At 40.5% G+C, this 18,894-nt stretch overlaps 2 protein-coding genes across 2 annotated transcripts in view; one reads left to right on the top strand and one right to left on the bottom strand.

Moving 5' to 3' along the window:
* Positions 1–18,597, top strand: part of st6galnac2 (ST6 (alpha-N-acetyl-neuraminyl-2,3-beta-galactosyl-1,3)-N-acetylgalactosaminide alpha-2,6-sialyltransferase 2) — a 29,418-nt gene extending 10,821 nt beyond the window's left edge. The window contains exons 7-9 of the mRNA XM_041975634.1: positions 16,986–17,066; positions 17,130–17,232; positions 17,933–18,597. Of these exons, the coding sequence (XP_041831568.1) occupies positions 16,986–17,066; positions 17,130–17,232; positions 17,933–18,145 (397 nt within the window). The 3' untranslated portion in view covers positions 18,146–18,597. The remainder of the gene's footprint in view (positions 1–16,985; positions 17,067–17,129; positions 17,233–17,932) is intronic.
* Positions 662–14,181, bottom strand: LOC121633514 (sterile alpha motif domain-containing protein 9-like). Its single transcript, XM_041975624.1, has 3 exons — positions 13,923–14,181; positions 7,774–7,837; positions 662–5,740 (listed from the first exon to the last, which is right to left on the bottom strand). Exons 2-3 carry the CDS (start codon positions 7,775–7,777, stop codon positions 1,146–1,148), a joined length of 4,599 nt encoding a protein of 1,532 aa, XP_041831558.1. The 5' UTR covers positions 7,778–7,837; positions 13,923–14,181; the 3' UTR covers positions 662–1,145.
* Positions 18,598–18,894: the final 297 nt, after the last annotated feature.

The raw sequence follows: 18,894 nt of genomic DNA, 5'->3' as shown, positions 1-18,894 counted from the left end.
AAAATGAATGCAACACTGGATGGAAATAAATGTGGTGACATTGCAGAAGCTTATTGAAACAATGCCACAGAGAATGATGCTGGAATCAAAGATCAAAGGAGGTTCAACCAGATATTAGTGTGACCTTTTTCTTTTTGGCCAGGCTGTGTATATAAAACATCTAAATTCCACAGTCTTCAAGGATGGATATTATAAAATGAGCTAAAAAATTAAGTTATGACATGAGAAATGTAAATTTCCAACACATTGGCAAAATATTAAAACCTTAAACTGCATCAAACTACAGTTCTGAATACATTTTATACGTTTTGTCACAAATGTCTCAAATTATTATTTATGGTTTTATGTTTGAAGAAAAAACTTTTTTTCTTCCCAAACACTTCCTTCTGCTTTCTGGTCAAACACAAACAGAATGTCAAATAAATTCATTTTGGTGAAAAAATCTCCTTTCCTAATAAATAATAGTTACTGTTTTGGCCATGATTTAGACAAAAATGCACTTTACCTGCTCAGGAAAAGTTCATTTCAGCCTCTAAACAGGTCCCTCATCTATGGTCCTGACTCACTAACCCTCAGTCTGTGATTTAACATTGGTGAAAGAATTTATTGACACCTCAATTTATAAACTCGACACAATGAAACTGGGATATGATATACAGTAAATAGATAAGGGATCTTTATTTAGAACATGCTGAATCTTACAATAATTATCCATAACATTTCCATCCCAAAGTTGTTGAAATGAAAAACAATTGATATTAATCTGTCCCAATACAGTTTGCTGTCAATGTTCCAGTTACAACCTCCTCAAATTCTGTGATGTAAGGAAGCAGATCCAGTAGTGTTTTCTAAAGTTTTTTCAGCCATTGGTCTGAATTAGTCCATTTGGGATATGAATATATAATACAAAAACAATAGAAAAGAATAGGCCCAATCATGGGCAAAAGCATAGTTAAAAAAAAAAAAAATCAAAATTGTACATTTTAATTAGTCAATAAATTTGAGCAACATTTTAGATTATACTTCCTTAAATTCTGTAAATAAACAAGTGTAAAAGAAATAGATGCAACATTTTGATGTTCAGCCATCTTACGTATTAGTTATAATGAACTGTTGTGGGTTATAAATTTCACGAGTAAGACAAACTATCTCTTTACAGTGATGTTGCAAGCCACCGGACCTCTGAAAGTAAACCCCAGGTAGAAGGTGACATTTTCATTACTGTAAGGCACTGAAGGCAGATGAAGAGGCTGAATACTGAACTTCTTTTTTCCTGGGCCTTCAAGGTACACAACTCCATCTTCAGTCCATCCAGAAACACTCCTTAGCATCTGGGCAATCTCGGGCATTTTCCATGCCTCGCCGTGATACCACTTCATGCGTTTCTCAGAGAGTGTGAGACTTTTTGTGACACTTTCAATCTTGCTCTTGTGAACAAATTTGTCCAAGCCATTCCTGTTGCCCAGGTAAAAATGTGTGTAAAGCTTTCTCTTTCGTGAAGGGATGTCCTTTATCTTGGCAAAGTACTCTCTTTTCAGGTACTCAATAGCTGATTGCACAATGCCAAATTTTTGGGATTTCTCATCCTTTGTATCAGAATCCTCCGGCCAAAACAACAAGGTGAGCAAGAACAGGGCACTTGGAGAACACCTTTGTTTTTCAGTTGGGAACTGATGGCTGAGTGCTTGTAGGTCGTGCAGACTCGCCACCTCTTTAGATTGTGGTGAAAGGCAGTTCAGGGCAATGTTGGTTGCAATGTAATTGACTAATTCATTTTGCTGAAATTTGGCTGTCATTGGGTTTTTGGGATAAAGAGAGAGGATGGTCTGCAGATCCTTCACGCCCTCCTGTTGATTAGTCAGGTTGTAGAATATGGATGTGAAGTTACCTCCTCCCAAGCGATGGATTATCATGCGCTTTGTGGAAGGAGAGCATGTTGAAGGATTGCTTGAAACTCCACTGAAGTGCTTACCATACTTTGAGGCTGCTTCTGCTAAAAATCTGAGTGGATGTTTCACAACTTCCTCAGGACTCTCAGAAGTCTCCCCTTCGTGTGCCTCAACATCTTTCTGGAAGTAACTGAGGTCTTCTGAAATCCATTCCAATGCTTCAGTCATTTCATTTTGGAGGTTTTTCAAACGGTCATGAAACGGTTCCCAAGCATCTTTAATGTCTGCTGGAATGTAATCTGGAGTGGTAAGGTACTTTACGTACTCTGAATGGCCATTGTCTCTGTCTGCAAACTCTTGTAAAGAAGAGATCAGTTTGAGAAGACCACATACAACCTCAACTTCAGCAAAGAATCCCAGCCTGTTCATGGTTTCTGGTTCTGCAACTGCTACTTTCTGACAGTGCTTAAAGTGTTTTATGGCAGTCAGGGCAGTGTCCACAGCTGATGCAGTGTTTCGAGCTGTCTTTGGTTTCCTTTCACTTTGAATTACTCTCAACTTTGCTTCAAACCATCTCTTGTACACCTGCCCTCTTGTGTCAAGTATATAAGAGTTTTTCGGCATTTTGTTGGCTGCTCTCTCTGCCCAGTCTTTTGCCTCCTCAAACTTTTCATTGGAATAATACAGTCGGGCAATGGTTTGTGCAAGAAAGGCATCTTCATAGAAACAACTGTATGCTTCCTTGAGTAATTCAACTGCGAGGTCTGGGCTTTCGTTTTTGCGCACATGCTCTATCAAAGGAGAGAACAAACTGTCATTTTCATCTCCTCGGCTAATCCTGGATCGTCTGTTTAGAAGCGCTTTCAGAAATGCCAAGTAGTCTTCCCTTCCAAATCTATGGTCAAAGAGCACTTTCTCAGCAAGCAAATCTTTTGCCAAGTTACCTTGTTTTTCTTGGTTCCCCAGAAGCTGTTTGAGGATTTCCTCTGCAACTCGTGGGTGGATGATTCTGATTGATTCAAGGTGTGTTTTGTCATCTCTGAGGTACAAAAAGAGTAGTTTAGCTGTTTCATGGAGAGATTTTTCAAACACTGGGAGGCGAAGCTTCTCGACATATGTGCTTAAACCACGGAAAGCCTCATAGTGAGACATGGAGATGAACGAGTTTTGGACATAAGTGTTCAGTAGTGCCACGTAGAGTAGGAAACGAGTGACGGTAGATGTACGGTCAATGCCTTGAAGCAAGTTGGTCACAAATTTGGAAACGTATGCTGTTACGTTTTCAAATTCTTCACTCATCAAAACAAATGTCAGGACAAACTGAGGCTGATATTTTTCCTCAAGCACCTTTCGTCTTCCAGCAAACATCCTTTTTTCTTTAGGAGACAGTCTGTGAGTGACAGACACATTTTCAAGTGGAGACTCCTTGATTTTCTTATCTGGATCATTGCAACGTCTGCAGCTCAGCACAATGAAGCAGGGTTTTTCATAACGGATTTTCTTGTTACAAATTGCTTCCTCTAGATTATTCCTGAGATCATCAAGGTATTCTTGTTCTGAGTCTTCAACGAGGAGCAGTACAGGAAGACATCGCTGTAGATCTCTTTCATCATGCTCTCGTAGCTGAACTGCATGCTGTGCAACAACATCAGCCGAGTATGAAGGCATCACAACTGCACACCTTAGATCCTTCCTCCTTTCCCATATTACTTGTCTTGCCACAGTGCTTCCACCACCTCCAGGATGATGGTAGATGTTGATTCTGTTCACAGGACTCTGTGTGGTATTCAATTTCAAATCTGCAAGAAGTTTACAAACTTCGCTGTATGCATCCCTTTTAATCACATCTGCAGCAAACTTTTCCTCGGCAAGCCAGAAATTCAGCCAGGTCACTTTCCCACCGTGGTAAAACTGTCGTTCAATGTTTTCCTTCTCAGCTTCGATGAACTCTTCGCTAGTTTCATCACAATGATCAGTTGTCAGGATTTCCAGTGAATACATCTGTTCCTTTGCTTTGGTTTCCAGACGGCATTTTCCCTTTTCAAAGGTGCCCAAGTGTTTTGTGGTGTCTTTGGTTACAGGTTGAATTTGTTGCAAAGTTGCATCAATATGGCTCATTTTCATCCCGACAACACTGTGATTATTCACAGTTTCTGCTCCATATGTTCCTTCTGCAAAACTTTGCCACTTCTGAAAGTTCTCCTGTGATTCACAAATGCAAATGATGTCTTCAAGGCCTTGCATGTCAGCTGAAAACTCGTACAAGGTGTGCAAGAGTGGTTTCTCAATGGGTGATGTGATTAAGAATATTACCTGAAATGTCTCCTTTGGCAAGATGTGTTTACAGATCATAGACACAGTTTCCCGCAGCAAAGGACGTTTTGTTTTGGTCCAACTCATTTCATCGCATTGAGGTTCGCTTCCTTTGTAATCAGAACATCCGTTACAGAAGATCCAGCTTGTTTGGTCAAACAGATGTAACTTGCTAATGAACTCTTTGATGCTTGTGTCTCTGGAAATGTTATAGCTCTGCAGAGAATGCATGTTTGCATTATGATGTTGAAGGTATTTACTGCAAAGACCTGACTTGTTTGAATCTGGGTCAAAATCAAACACACAGAAAATGTTCATGTTCACCAACCAATCAATGTGACAAAGGTCATCAGGTTTGATTTTGTTTGTCACGAAGATGAACCATTTTTCCTTCTCGATTAATTTCTTTCCACTCGTCATTAGCATTGTGAGTTTCCTTCCGAGGTTTTGGTAATTCTCAGGGCCAATCCAAAGCTGAGACTTCTCTGCCTCCTCTCTCTGAGCATCCCTATCTTTGACACGATAAAAAAAGTCACATTGGTCTGTCTCAGACACCTGATCTGTCTTTGCACCCACCCTTCTCAGAATTGTAGCTTTCTCATATTCAGGTTTGTTTGTTGCCTCATTGTACTTTACCAGACGAACTTGGTAGACCTTGCCCCTAACTATGCTTACTGAAGGAACAATGTCAACCTCCACTACATACCGCTTTTCTGTACTTTCAGGATCCATAACCTCAATAAATCTAGGTGATCTCACACATTGTCGAACATGCTCACTGTCATCAGGGAAGCATTTTTCAATGTAGTCCAAAGCGTCCACGTAAATGTCTTTGTCTTTCACAGGGATCCCTATTATCTCACCATGCACATATCCCTTGTCTTCCCTGCTGTCCATCACACCAAAGTGGATTGTGCCATTTGATCTGATATTCATACATCCAGTTGCAAATTTCACAACTTCTCTGGCAAACTTGACTCTGAGTCGTGAGTTATCCAACGTAGAAGCAGTAACAAGAGACTTGAATTCACGGCATGGATTGATCAGATTAAAAGCTCCTGATTCAGGCTGCAGGACTCTGTGTTTCATATATATGATATCAGGGTCTTGATCAAATGACCGTGCTTTGCAATCTTCCTTTTCTGTCACTGCAGTTTGTATTGAAGCACTTTGCATCTCCTGTGAGACATTTTCCTCGTTTTGTACCTCTTGTGAAGGACCTTGTTTTGTTCCCTGTTTTTGCTTTTTGTTTTTTTGCTTTGACTCTGCTTTATTGCCACTGCAAAGCTTTTCCTTTTTCTGAGAATTTTGTTGGGTTTTGATAAGCTCATCTCTTTTTTTGATGATCAAATTAGCAGGTCCTAATTTCATGCAAAATCTAGTCTTCAGAAAGTCCTCATCCAGTTCAAGAAGACTTTGTCCATCTACCTCTTCTTCATAGAGCTTTTCTATATATGACTCCTTCACTCTAATAGATCTTAGCCAGGTGCTCACTTGAGATTCAGTCCAGTTGTTTATTGACTGATCAGGTTTGTCAGCTGTAGTGAGAGAAAAATGGGGGGGCAGATTTATTTACAAGATATAGAAAAACAGACTTACAGAAATTATATACATTTGATTTTACAGTAGTGCTGGAAAATTTAAGAGATTGAGATGTTTGACATTGGCAGTTAAGGTACAGGTACAGCATGTACCTTCACAGCTGACCTGTGCATGCTGTGGATGCAGGATTGAATCAAAGGAAAAATTTAATGTAATTCATTGGTTTCCTTAGCTTAATTATTTTTATGAATTTGTTTATATGAACAGTAGTTAGAAATAAGACTAATGTGAAGCATATGATGGATTAGGATTTAATTGGATCATGCCTGGAAAAGTGCCTTGAACTGCCTCCCATCCTTCCATTCATCCATTCTCCACTGCTTATCCAGGGCCGGGTCAAGGGGGAAGTAGCCAAAGCAGAGAAGCCCAGACTTCCCTCTTTCTGGCTCTTCAAGCTCCCACAGGGGAATCTTCCCCAAGCATTCCCAATCTAACTGAAAGATATAGTTCCTCTAGTGTGTTTTGGGTGTTCTCAGAGTCCTCCTCCCAGTGGGTTATGCCTAGAGGCATCTTAATCAGATGCCTGAACTACCTTATCTGGTTCCTCTTGTGGTCTTCTACTCCAAGGCCCTCCCGGATGACTACGTTTCTCACACTATCTCTAAGAGTTACCCCTGACACCCTGCAGCAGTAACACACTCGTATCCACAATCTCATTTTTTCACTCATTACCCACAGCAGGTGACCATAGATGAGGGTGGGAATGTAGATCAACCAGTAAATCATGAGCTTTGTCTTTTGGCTCAGCTCCTTCACCACAACAGAGCGATGCAGAATCCACATCACTGCTGACACTGCACCAATACACCTGTCGATCTCCCACTCTATTCTCCTCTCATGTATGAACAAAACCCCAAGAGACTTGAACTCCTCCAACTGGGACAGGATCTCATTCCCAACTGGGAAAGGACACTCCATCCCTTTCTGGCTGAAGACGATTGTCTCGAATTTGGAGGTGCTAATTCTTATCCCAGCCGCTTCAGAGTTGGCTGTGAATCATTCCAGTGAGAGTTGGAGATCAGGGCCTGATGAAGCTAACAGAATCACATCATCTGCAAAAAGCTGAGACCCAGTCCTCAGGCTACTAAGGCGAACCTCCTCAATATGCCGGCTGCGCCTAGAAATTCTGTCCATAAAAGTTATAAAAGGAATCTGGGACAAAGGGCAGCCTTGGCAGAGTCCACCCCTTACCAGAAACAAATCTGACTTACTGCCAGGGATAGCACACTTTAAAATATAGCGACATCTCAAGGTGCTTCACAGTTATACCATAATGGTCCTACCATAACAACATTAAAAGTGGCATTCAATTTACAGTTAAGAACCTAGCAAAAAAACAAAACATAAGACAATAGAGGTAGTCGGCTACAAGACTATTTGTCAAAGGCAGCACAGAACATGTGGGTCTTTAAGCTGCTTTTAAAGGCCACAAGGGAATCTAAAATCCTAACTGATTCAGGTAGCTGATTCCACAGCTGAGGCCCCATGGAGGAGAAGGCACGGTCACCCATGGTTGACAGCCTGGTGTGGGGGACAGTGAGAAGGTTCTGGCTACCAGACCTGAGTGGAGGAGATGTGGATTGCAGGGAGAAAAGGTCTTGGAGGTAGGTTGGTGGCCTATGTCACAAGATTCAGTTTAATTCAAGGAATGTGTTTATATAAGGCACTGTAATGTGTGACTTTAAGAGTTAGACACCAAAACATACTGAACACCAGAATAGTGGGTTAGGGTCCTGGTATCACTTTCTAGGAATCCTCACATTATCGGGTGCTGTCCAATGCCTGTAAATATCTTTCCTCAAAATTCTTAATAAATGGAATCCCTAACAACATTTTGGGCAGAATAGTAATAATAGAAATAAATAAATTAAAAACAGAGCAATTTAAAAAAGGGCTTCAGCATGCTGGAATGCTGGGAACTCTGTGCTGCTCTGCAGGCTTGGACCTCTAATTATAATGCCCTACTTACCCATGTTGCTCTTTAATGTCCTTTTTTGTCACATAATCTGTCAGTCTTCACTTGTCAGACCCATCTGCAAAAGAAAAAGGATGAATTATATAAGATCAGTCAGGAGTTCCTTTAATTTTGGACTATGTTACTTTTGTCCTGGTGTAAGACTCCATATAACAGAGAAATATTCCAGAGTCTCTTCATGTAACCCTGCTCCCTATGGTTACTTCAGCAACAGCATTCCAACAGTACCTTGTTCACATCCTGTGTCCATTGCTGCCGGTTGCGTGTTCAGGTAGCCCATTTCTCACCATAGTGCCCTGGTTACTCTGCACCTGACGCAGACCTTGTTTGACCAGACTACATTCGAACCAGTTTTCCTCTGACTGATAATGAACATGGTCTGTCAAGATATAGAAATATAAACACTGCAAAAAAAAAAAAAAAAAAAGTGTGTGGGGGGAGATATATAATCAGTAGCATGTAAGTCAAATTTAGTCCCATTTCTGGGATATCAGTCTGTTCAGTTAGGAAGAAACACTGTGTGGATCAATATCAGCTGCTGTTGTACAACTGGAACAGACAACAGGTGGAAATGAGGCAATTAGCAAGACAACCTCTATGCAGGAGGAACAGGATGAGCTCTACAAAATTACCTCCAGTAGCCACTAATGTGCATGTTTCTGCTCAAACGGGCAGAAACAAACTCCACGAGGGTGTTATAAGGACCTCCACATCCACAATTGGGGGTTGTCAACAACATACAGCCCAACTGGCATTGCTGAAGAAGTTTCAGGAATTCGTGGAAGTTCCTGTTGTGTCCTACAGGTGACAACAATCTCCAGTATTCTCCAGATGTCTGGACTATGAGGCAGGGTTGAAGACTTCTCTAAGAAACTTGAGATCCCTCAGACCTACTCAGCTGTCTGATGAGGTTTACTCTACCCTCCCTTCCCACTCAGACTTCCCCTTACTGTCTGTTAATGAGGCTACAGAAACACTCTGCTCCTCTCTCGCCTCCTCTCTGGACAAACTCCCCTGCTGCTGAAGAAACCCACACTCAACCCAGCCCAGGTTGAAAACTACCGGCCGGTCTCACTGCTTCCATTCATGTCTAAACTACTAGAGCGTGCTGTCTTCAGTCAGGTCTCACAGTTCCTCCAAGACAACAACCTGCTTGATCCATATCAATCTGGCTATAGGCAAGGTCACTCTACTGAAACTGCTCTCCTGTCAGTCACTGATTCCCTACAGCTTGCCAGATCCACTGGTTAATCCTCAGTCCTTATACTGCTGGACCTGTCTGCTGCCTTTGACACGGTCAACCATCATATACTGTTCTCCAAACTCTTGGAGCTTGGCATCTCAGGATCTGTCCTCTCGTGGTTTACATCCTACCTCACAGGGAGATCATTCAAAGTATCTTGGCAAGGGGGAATGTCCAGATCACATGGGCTGACAACAGGGTGTCTTAGGGCTCGGTGCTCGGCCCTCTTCTCTTTTCACTATACACCTCCTCACTCGGTGCAGTCATTAGCTCTCATGGTTTTTCCTACCACTGCTATGCAGATGACACTCAGCTTTTCCTTTCCTTCCCACCTGATGACACAACCGTCTCAATGCGAATATCAGCATGCCTTGCTGATATCTCCACATGGATGAAGGATCGCCACCTTCAGCTAAATCTGTCCAAGACTGAGCTTATTGTCTTTCCAGTCAGTCTTTCCTTAACGTCACAGATAAGTGTGCAGCTTGACTCAATCACACTAGTGCCTACGTCTTCTACCAGGAATCTTGGTGTCATGGTAGACAACCATCTGACCTTTAAGGACCATGTTACCTCAGTTGCCAGGTCTTGCCGATTTGCTTTCTACAACATCAGGAGGATCAGACCCTACCTGACTGAACACACGACCCAGCTCCTGGTCCAGGCTCTGGTCATTTCACGCATTGACTACTGCAACTCCTTACTGGCTGGTCTGCCTGCATGCTCAGTTAAACCTCTGCAGATGATCCAGAACGCAGCAGCACGTCTGGTCTTCAACCAGCCCAAAAGAGCTCATGTCACTCCACTGCTAATCGCTCTTCACTGGCTTCCAGTTGCAGCACGCATCAAATTCAAAGCTCTGCTTCTGGCTTACAAAACAATAACTGAAACGGCTCCGGTCTACCTTCACTCCTTAATCCAGAGCTACACTCCTTCTCGACTGTTACGCTCTGCCAGCGAAAAACGCCTAGTGCTCCCACCACAACGTGGAGCAAAATCAGTAGCTAAACTCTTCTCCTCTGTTGTCCCCCGGTGGTGGAACTATTTACCAAACTCCATCCGATCTGCAGAGTCCTTATCCACTTTTAAGAGCAAGCTAAAGACTCAGTTGTTTAAGGAGCATGTCCAGCATGTCCAGTTCTTTTGCTTAACCAAATACTGAATAAGCTGTGTGCACTTATGCCCAAGTTGATATTGTTTGATGAAATCGTGATCTTGTATTTAAACAAAATGACTTACATAAACTACAAAAAACTTAAAAAAATAAAAAAATATATTCACTGCCTCTAGCACTACATGACAGCACCTGGGTCCAACTGGACTCAAAGCAGTCTGACTACCACTTAATTATGACGTCCCATCTTGTTTGAATTCTTGCTTGTGTTGTTCTTACTCTCAGATGTAAGTCGCTTTGGATAAAAGCGTCTGCTAAATGACTGTAGAATAGAATAGAATAAGAAATAGTTAGGCCCAAGTACAATTTGGTTTTTCTTTGGTGAAGCCAATGTTGAGCGTTTAACATTACAAAATGTTATATTCAATCAAAATTTTATATCCACTTTATACCTGAGCTCACCAAGGACAGTCAACCAATCACAGATTCTAACTGTCGGAGTTTCAGAAGTAACTGTAGAAGTAACCAACTGAAGAAACAATCCTGTCAAATAGCAGAGTGGAGCTAACTTGTTAGAGCTCCTGAGGTAGTATAAAGTTTAACTAACATTAGTTATTAGCAACACACCATCAGCTGTATGTGTTTGTCCACAGCTGTAGCTTCATGGTTCCGTTTATTTCTCCATTTGTAATGCGCAGGCCCCAGTTGTGTATTTTATGGCAGTGGATGCAAAAAGCAAAGACTGAGTTCTTGCTTGGGGTGTCTTACTTCAAGTATCCAGTGTGTTGGTAATCAAGTTAAGGAGAGACAGATTTAGACTTTGAAACATTTGATACAATAAGGCTTGAGTTATCCCCTGCAGTAGTGATTACCATAATGAGTTCATGGGCCTTTTATCATACCTCCAAATGGAGCTATGATAAATAGGTAACTGTCCATATGAAGACACTGTTAGGGTGGAATATGTTGGGTCTTTGGGAAGCACCATACTTTATATGATCACTATATTCTCATGAAATGTAACAAAACAAAATTAATAGTTGGAAGACATGAACATATATGTTGTGTAGTTGACTACAGAAATGAAAATTATGATTACATTACATTTGTGAAGAATAATTATCTCTGATAAGTGCAAGAGTAAGAGACAGACTGAATTAAACTTAAAGACTTCCTTCCGGGACATCAGAACTGCCTGTCCTGGTATTTAGTTTAAATCAAACCAACTCTTTATGGTATTGCTTTTATACTTAGTATAAAGTTATCTTTACAGACTTTACAATGTTAATTTATACAAAGTTATAGTTAAATAGCAAAATGAAGGAATAAAAATGAAGTGCTGATTATCAAAGAAAGCTAATCACCTAGGTGTTGATTTGCAGCAGTTTCCTGTCAAAAACAGTTTTTTTCATTACAATTAAAAACTAATCTTACGAAGCTTACCTTAGAAAGTGCAGAAAAACCATGTATCGTAATGTGTGTCTTCTATCTGGGCTTTTGTTGAGTCCTTTATACCTCCTTCTGAAAACACATGAACGACTAACTGCATCTCATCACTCTCTGTGTCTTTATGCCGCGCAGTACTAAATATATATATATATATATATATATATATATATGGCATTCACAGCATTGTTCAGCACATTTGTAGGCCTGTAGGCCTACGCGACAACTCAAAGTACTTTACATAAAAAAAAATGCAAGGACTGCTACTTGGGTATACAAAATGTAGTATTCCTTCTTCACTTCTGTGATTCAGGTAAAACACATAAGAAGACAGCTGAGGTACTCATGGAGATGATGAATAAAAAGCCTTTATTATATCATGGCTAATCTAATAAAAAACATGTCCATGCCAACACGTTTCAGCCTAAAAGGATTTCTTCAGGGCAAATGGCAAAATGCTTCTAAGTCAGCTCAGTTCATGTTTAAATTAATAGACAATCAAAGACACCTGCTCTGTCACAGGTGTCTTTGACCCCCCCCCCAAGCAGACAGAGATATTTTTTCTAAGAGATCACAGTTTAATCTGTCAGTTAAACAACCGAACAATTACAAAAAAAAAACTAGTTCTCCATTTAAATCTGGATAATGATTAGCTTTCAAAATGACTCTTTGTAAGAGTCTTTTGAGCCTGTCTCCACCTCTGATGGAGTTGTTGGAGGTAACTGGGTTGGTTATGTCTAATACAGATTACAAGTGACTTACAGAAATTTTTCAAGCAGGATTTGAGGCCAAATGCTGTAAATTGTTTTTCTATGATGTTACTCATCCCTCCTGTTGACACATGGGAGCCATGAGTCACAATAGCAGCTGCTTCAGCTCATAAAGGCCTGTATTTGATTTTCTGAGAACACCTTTAGTTAACCACAGTTGTATTTCTGTTTTGGGAGCAGCTTCCTGCATATCTGCGAGAACAACGTGATCTATGAAGACTTCTTGTTGTTGCAGGGAGGTGTAAATGTCACTAGTGCCAAACTGTCCTGCAACTGCTTGCTTAGCTATCTCATCTGCCCACCTGTTTCTGTTTGAAATTTCATTTGTGCCTAAGGTGTGTGCTGCACTTTTGCATACAGCTAGGGTTGCGGGTAGCATGATAGCTTGCAATAAGTTGGGGAGTAATGCAGTATGGGTGATTGGCTTGCCATGTGATGCACAGTAAATATTTGGTCAGAATTAATGAAGGGGCAAAGTCTGCCTAGAGGTCTGTTTCTAGACGTTCACAGAGGGGAAATTGTACCCAGTCTGCCATTAAAAAAATGAGAGAAAAAAAAGAAAAATTCCTTCATTAGACAACGGCTCACTGGCCCTCCTGAGGATGAGGCTGCTGCTTGTTGTGGCTGTCTTCTCTGTTGTCTCCTGCCTACGGCACCAGTCTCATTATCCCCAGGCCTTACAAAAGTAGTCAGTCCAGCTTCTTCCTGTTTTCTCTTCTCTTTTGCCTTACTAAGATTGTCCTGTTGAAGTTTTACTTGGTGCAGTCATTTATGTGCACTTTCAAGTTCCTCCTTTTTCTTATCATACTTTTTGCCTGTCTTACTATTCATACTTGCTTCCAGCCTATCAACCACAGTCTGCCATTTTATCAACTTTCAATATTCCTATCACACCATACTTGGGTACCCACTTCTGCAAAAACTTAACATTATCCAGATCCCTTAATTGCATGCACTTCACATCACCCTCTAAGGCAATGGAAGATTTCTTGTTCCCCCATATTGGGTCTGTGTTGTGTTACAAAACTATGACCTTAATCTTAAGAGGAGAGTAAACCTACTTCACCAGTCCACTGGCTTGTGTTAACACCGTAAGGTTTCCACCAGTGCGATGCTTCAGTCAGCTCTCATCAAGCATCCACACTCACAATCTCACACTCACTCATACTTCTGCCTAGGCTTTTTTTCCTATTACCCACACGCCTTTTGTGGATCCTCTGGCGTACTATTTTGTATTTATATGCCCTCCTAGTGTGGTCTTATGACTGTCCCAGAAATCAAAATTCTGGCGTCTTATTGTCTAACCCCCAGAAGATTCTATACTCTCACTATGAATCCTGGTGTATACTAGAAAACACTGCCCTAGGAAAAACCTTTTCACACAGCCTGACTGCCCTAGAATTAAAAATTCTAGCATCTATTGTACTGCCCCAGAGGTCCTTTCTTCAAATGTGGGTTTAGGGATCTGCTCCAGAGAAATCTGGCTTTCCTTTCTCTATTTCTTTTATCTTATGTGTACACAATCTCTTTACTTCTTTTTCCTTATAACAAAACTTCAAACTCTACTCACTCCCGGTCTGGTGCTGTCCTCAGGTATCGGATCCCGTCAGTCCACGGCTGGCAGGACGAGGTTGAAATACTGCACCTGCCTGGTGGACAGTTCAGTCGTCAGGTCTTTCTGTCTATTGATGGCTGCCCCGCGGGGTTTCGGTGTTCAAGCCTCCTCCTGTCAATGAGTGGGTATGTTGGGATATGGGTCACGGCACCAAGTTGTTGGAGATAATCAGTTATCAAGTCAATCAGCACCCAGACACCCAGGATGAGTTTCACAGCATCATGATGGGGAGAGACCACGTGTCGGAACTCAAAGAGCATCTGGAATCAACTCAGAAGTCTCAGCCCCAGCACAGCCTTTTTATTCATACAATCATCAGTTACAAAAGCATGCGTAGGCGTGCTGTTCCGGGTATTGAGACAAGAGGAACTGAAACACACACACACATTTACCAGAAATCCCCGGGACCCACTTTCTGTCACACATGTCCTCTATTGTGAAATATGTCAACTGGTGTTTTTCCAGTCCAACATGATATCTTCAAAGAATTACAACTGCTATGATTAGCATCTTTATAATGAACAGCCATAGGATGTTGAGCGTTGCCAGTTCTTATTGCATGTTTCTGTTCGGCCAATCTTGCCTTCAGTTTTGTTCTCCCAATGTAAAAACAACCACATGGACATTCAAGTCTATAGACTACATGTGTGTTAGAAGACAACTGCTCTTCCTCTTGTTTTATAATGACATAGCTGAATAAAAATGGCACAAAATGTAGATTTTACACAGTATTTTGAAACACACTATGAAAACTAACATACGACCACTTATTAAAGGTTTTTAAGAAATGCATTGCACCAGTGAACCTGGTTAAAAAATGGTAAACCCAGTAGTACTGAAAAGGTTCCAGGATCATTCAGAAGCTGTCAGATTATCACTGAAGTGGGACTAAAGTCTCTCGCATGAATCAAAAATATAGGCTGGATAACATTAAATGACTAACAAGTCTACGAAATAAACTATTAAAATGCTGAGTTGTACAATGAATTTTACACAGTTTTTATAAAGTCACCACCAGCAGAGTTCTCATCATTCATCCTGACTTCTATGTTCCTCACTGCTGATTTGAACCCTTTTGAATCTGGGATTTCATCATTTTTAGAGGATGTGGATGTTTATATTGATTCTTCTGGGTACCCCTCTGCCAGTATGGTTGTTCGAGAGGACTTTCTATCAGGGTCCCCTAGCCGTCTATGTGAAGCCCACAGCTGAAAGTCTTGGTATTAGATGAAAAGTCGACTCTGAATCAAACATTTATCATTTAAGGAAAGTGGCAAAGGTTAAACCTTGTCTTTCTAGGCCTTTCCATGCCTTCATATGGTCACTTTGAAGCAAGTTGGTCTGGACTCGTACATCTGCAGCTGCACGACTTTTACCAGGAACACAGAAAACCTGTCCTGGCTTCGCTCCGCTGGCTGCCCGACTGCTTAGAGTCGATTTTAAACTCCTCATGTTATTTTAAAGTTTTTAATACTGCTCTCCAATTCATCCGAGCTTCTCCATTGTTGTTCTGTTGGTGCCTCTAACTCATGGAACAATCTACCTTTGCACATGCAACAAGCCCCCTCACTGTCCATCTTTAAACTTCATCTTAAAATTTCATCCGTCTTCAACCAGCTCAAACTGGATCAGGTTTTTATTTCATTCGTTGGAACTGATTTTACCTGTTTTATTACTTTTATAATTGTCTTTTTTTATGGTTTTGGTTCAGGACTTTGTTTCAGCTTTGACTTGTGTTAAAATGCTTTATAAATAGGTTGATGATCTTCTATTCAGTACAAATTATTTCATAAACATGTAACAAAAACATAGACCTAACGGAGCAGTGGTGTGAAACACTAATTAAAACACAGAATAGAGGTCAGAACATCTACTGCTTCCGCTATCCACCAGTTATTCAGTTTAACTGGCCTGAAACTGGGATTTTTTGAGGGGAAACTTTTCCTTCTGAATCATGTCGGTGTGTAACAGTGGCTGCAGTTTCCTGCTTGACCACTAGATGGTAGCGCGTCCCTAAGTATTCTGCAGCTTTCCTTCCTTTCAAGAAAAACTTGTCAGAAAAGTTAAACACAACATTTTCTTTTTATTTTAGTGTAAAGAAGTACATTATCATCAGTCATGACATTATCAATATTATTTAATTAATTTTTCTTTTAAAAAAACATTTTGAACAATCTTAACATTTCCAGAGAGAAGTAAATGCAGTTTAAACAATATTTTGCCTCAGTTAAATTAGATAATTTACATAAAGTGAATCTACATCTAAACTTTGTTTTGTTACTTTATTTATTTTTATGAATTAATTTAATTTTTATCTGTTCATGTATTTCTTTCATCTTACAGTTTACAGAATTACATATTTACATGTGCATTCAAAACTAAAAATCACAATTAATCTATAAAACCAGCAAACATTTAATTCCAGGTATCTGGAAGTGAAAAATCCAGCATTTCACACAATGAACGGAGTTACTTCTCCAGATCTAGAAGTTATACGTGCACATTTCCACATGTGTGTAGTACCCTGACCACCTGAATTGACTTATCTCATCATACAAACTGAAGTCCCATCTACTAAATCAGTAAGATAGAAAAGATGGAACAAGTTCTCCTCCTGCCTTGGAAAAGTTTTACATTTAAACAGAAAACATGAAACCTGGAAACATTAGAGATTACAGTTACTTTTATTTAAAAACTGTAGGTTTTATTTATATTTACCAAATAAAAGTTGTGGGTCGGTTTTGGCCCCCAAACCCTATGTTTGACACAGCTGAGTTAAACCAATAATAAAACTGAATAAACTAAACAATAACAGGGAGCTAATGAACCTGTGTCATTAACCTGCCTTTTGTTTTCAGTCTCTCCTTATTTATGCCTTAATATTTAACCCCATTGCCTGAGATACGTGTTTTAAACCAGCTCTGCCTCCCTGTTAGTGAGGAAATATTGTAAGAATCCTCTCATCATTCCTACTTTATTTCCTCTAGTTGATACAGATATTTTAACTTTATTTCACAGACCCTGGAAATATTTTGGCCACAAACCACCTCAAAGCTTCAAGATGCTCCACCCAGGATTCATTTCCTACATTACAAACAGGTATTGATCGATTACCAGTTGATATTGGTTCTGGACGAGCCGACTCTGATCTCTGTTTCTTAGTTTCCTGCCATCACATCTGCTGATAAACATCAGGACTCGTCACCTGTACATGCCGAGCACCGGAGCTCTGATGCTGCTGGCTGCCCTGCACACCTGTGACCAGGTAACACACACACACTACCTCATTGTATTTGTATTCGTGGGTTTTATTTATAAAAGTAATAATGTACGATTGTGTGATTTAAGGGGTAAAACGTGTTTATTGATGAAAACGTAACTTAAATTAAAAGGAAAATGTTGGTACATCCCATCCTTACTTTGCTCTTGTTTAGTTTTCTGCCTCTCTATAGCCTGACTTCTCCATGTTTTTTTATTCATGCTTTATTTTTTTCATTATAAATGAAGTTTGATCTTCTGTCTCAGCCCTGACAGCAGAGATGTCTCCACTATCGTCATCTTCATCACTTTTTATGTGTCATTCTTTGGGCTTTTTATGGCACATCTGTTCTCTATAGTGAAATGACTCGCTGCACAAATAGAAACATTTTTTAGGTCATGATAACTAATAATTCAGTAAGGTAATAAAATGCCAGTAAAACCAGTTTTCAAGGATCTATTTTTCTTCTTGGATCTTTGTTCTGAAACACCATAAAGACAGAAGTCAGTAATAAAGTCCAACATTGTTTATATTTTTAAAAGCAACAATGAAATAAACAAATATTTTTAGAGTCAGTCTGAGAATTAAATGTAGGAAATGAGCTGCAGTGAGGAGGATTTTCTCATTTTCCGCTATGAAAAATGTCGGCCTGATCCTCTGGGAGCAGCGACTGACAGCCGTCCTCTTCCTCCTCTTCCTCCCGCAGGTTTCTGCCTTCGGCTTCATCACCAGGAACTTCGCTGACTTCTCAGATCATTACTACGACTCGGTGCAGAGACCTCTGAGGTTCTTCTCCAACCATGACCTGAGGATGGAGGCTTGGCTGTGGGAGGCGCTGCACCTCCGGAGGATCCTCACGCTGTACCAGAGGAGCGGAGGAGGAGATGATGGAGGCGGAGATGGAGGAAGTAGGAGATGACATAGGAGGCGGAGATGATGGAGGAGGTGGAGGAGACGACAGACTGCAGAGAGGAAGAAGTTCTGTGTTCAGTTTTTCCTCCTCCAGCCTCTTATTGTTTTTTTATCCTCCTGTAAAGATTTATTTCAGAAAGTCGGACTGAGCTTTTCTAAAACCTGAAACCACGCCGCCGAGCGAAGCCGCTTCCTGAGTTAAACACGAGAACATTTCATTCATCAGAAACATGAGAAGCTTTGAGATGAACAAAGAGTTTTTCTTTCAAACCAGGAGACAAAGTGATTATTTCTACTGTGTTTTACTGCTGCACACAGACACTTCTTATCATTTTGTATTTATTGAACACAGAAGACTGAATGTTTAGTTAATGAAACTAATGAGGAATACTATTAAATTTTTGTTGTTTTTTTGCACTAATATCTATGAAGATTTTTGCCATTTTCTTGCCCGTTGCTTGTTGGAACTTTTTGTTTTGTCCTTATTAAAATATAAATGAAAATCCATCAGTCTGTTACTCCATCAGCTTTTCTCCAGACTGGAACACCAGGAAAGCTGGATGACCAGAAGGCATCATCATCATCATCATCATTATCATCGTCATCATCAGCTTAACCACCTGAGGTGGGGGCAGACAGGTTGGAGATGACAGAAAGGCAACAGGAAGTCCAATAAGCACTGGTTCCAGCCAGAATCGTCTCTGAGGAAAGTGCTCTAAGCTTTGGTAGCGATGCGGCGCAACAATAAAATTTAAC

Source organism: Melanotaenia boesemani, chromosome 2 (assembly GCF_017639745.1).
Source record: "Melanotaenia boesemani isolate fMelBoe1 chromosome 2, fMelBoe1.pri, whole genome shotgun sequence".
Lineage (NCBI taxonomy): Eukaryota > Metazoa > Chordata > Actinopteri > Atheriniformes > Melanotaeniidae > Melanotaenia > Melanotaenia boesemani.
Note: the sequence above shows the minus strand (reverse complement) of the source record. Positions and strands in the feature narration are given on the sequence as shown.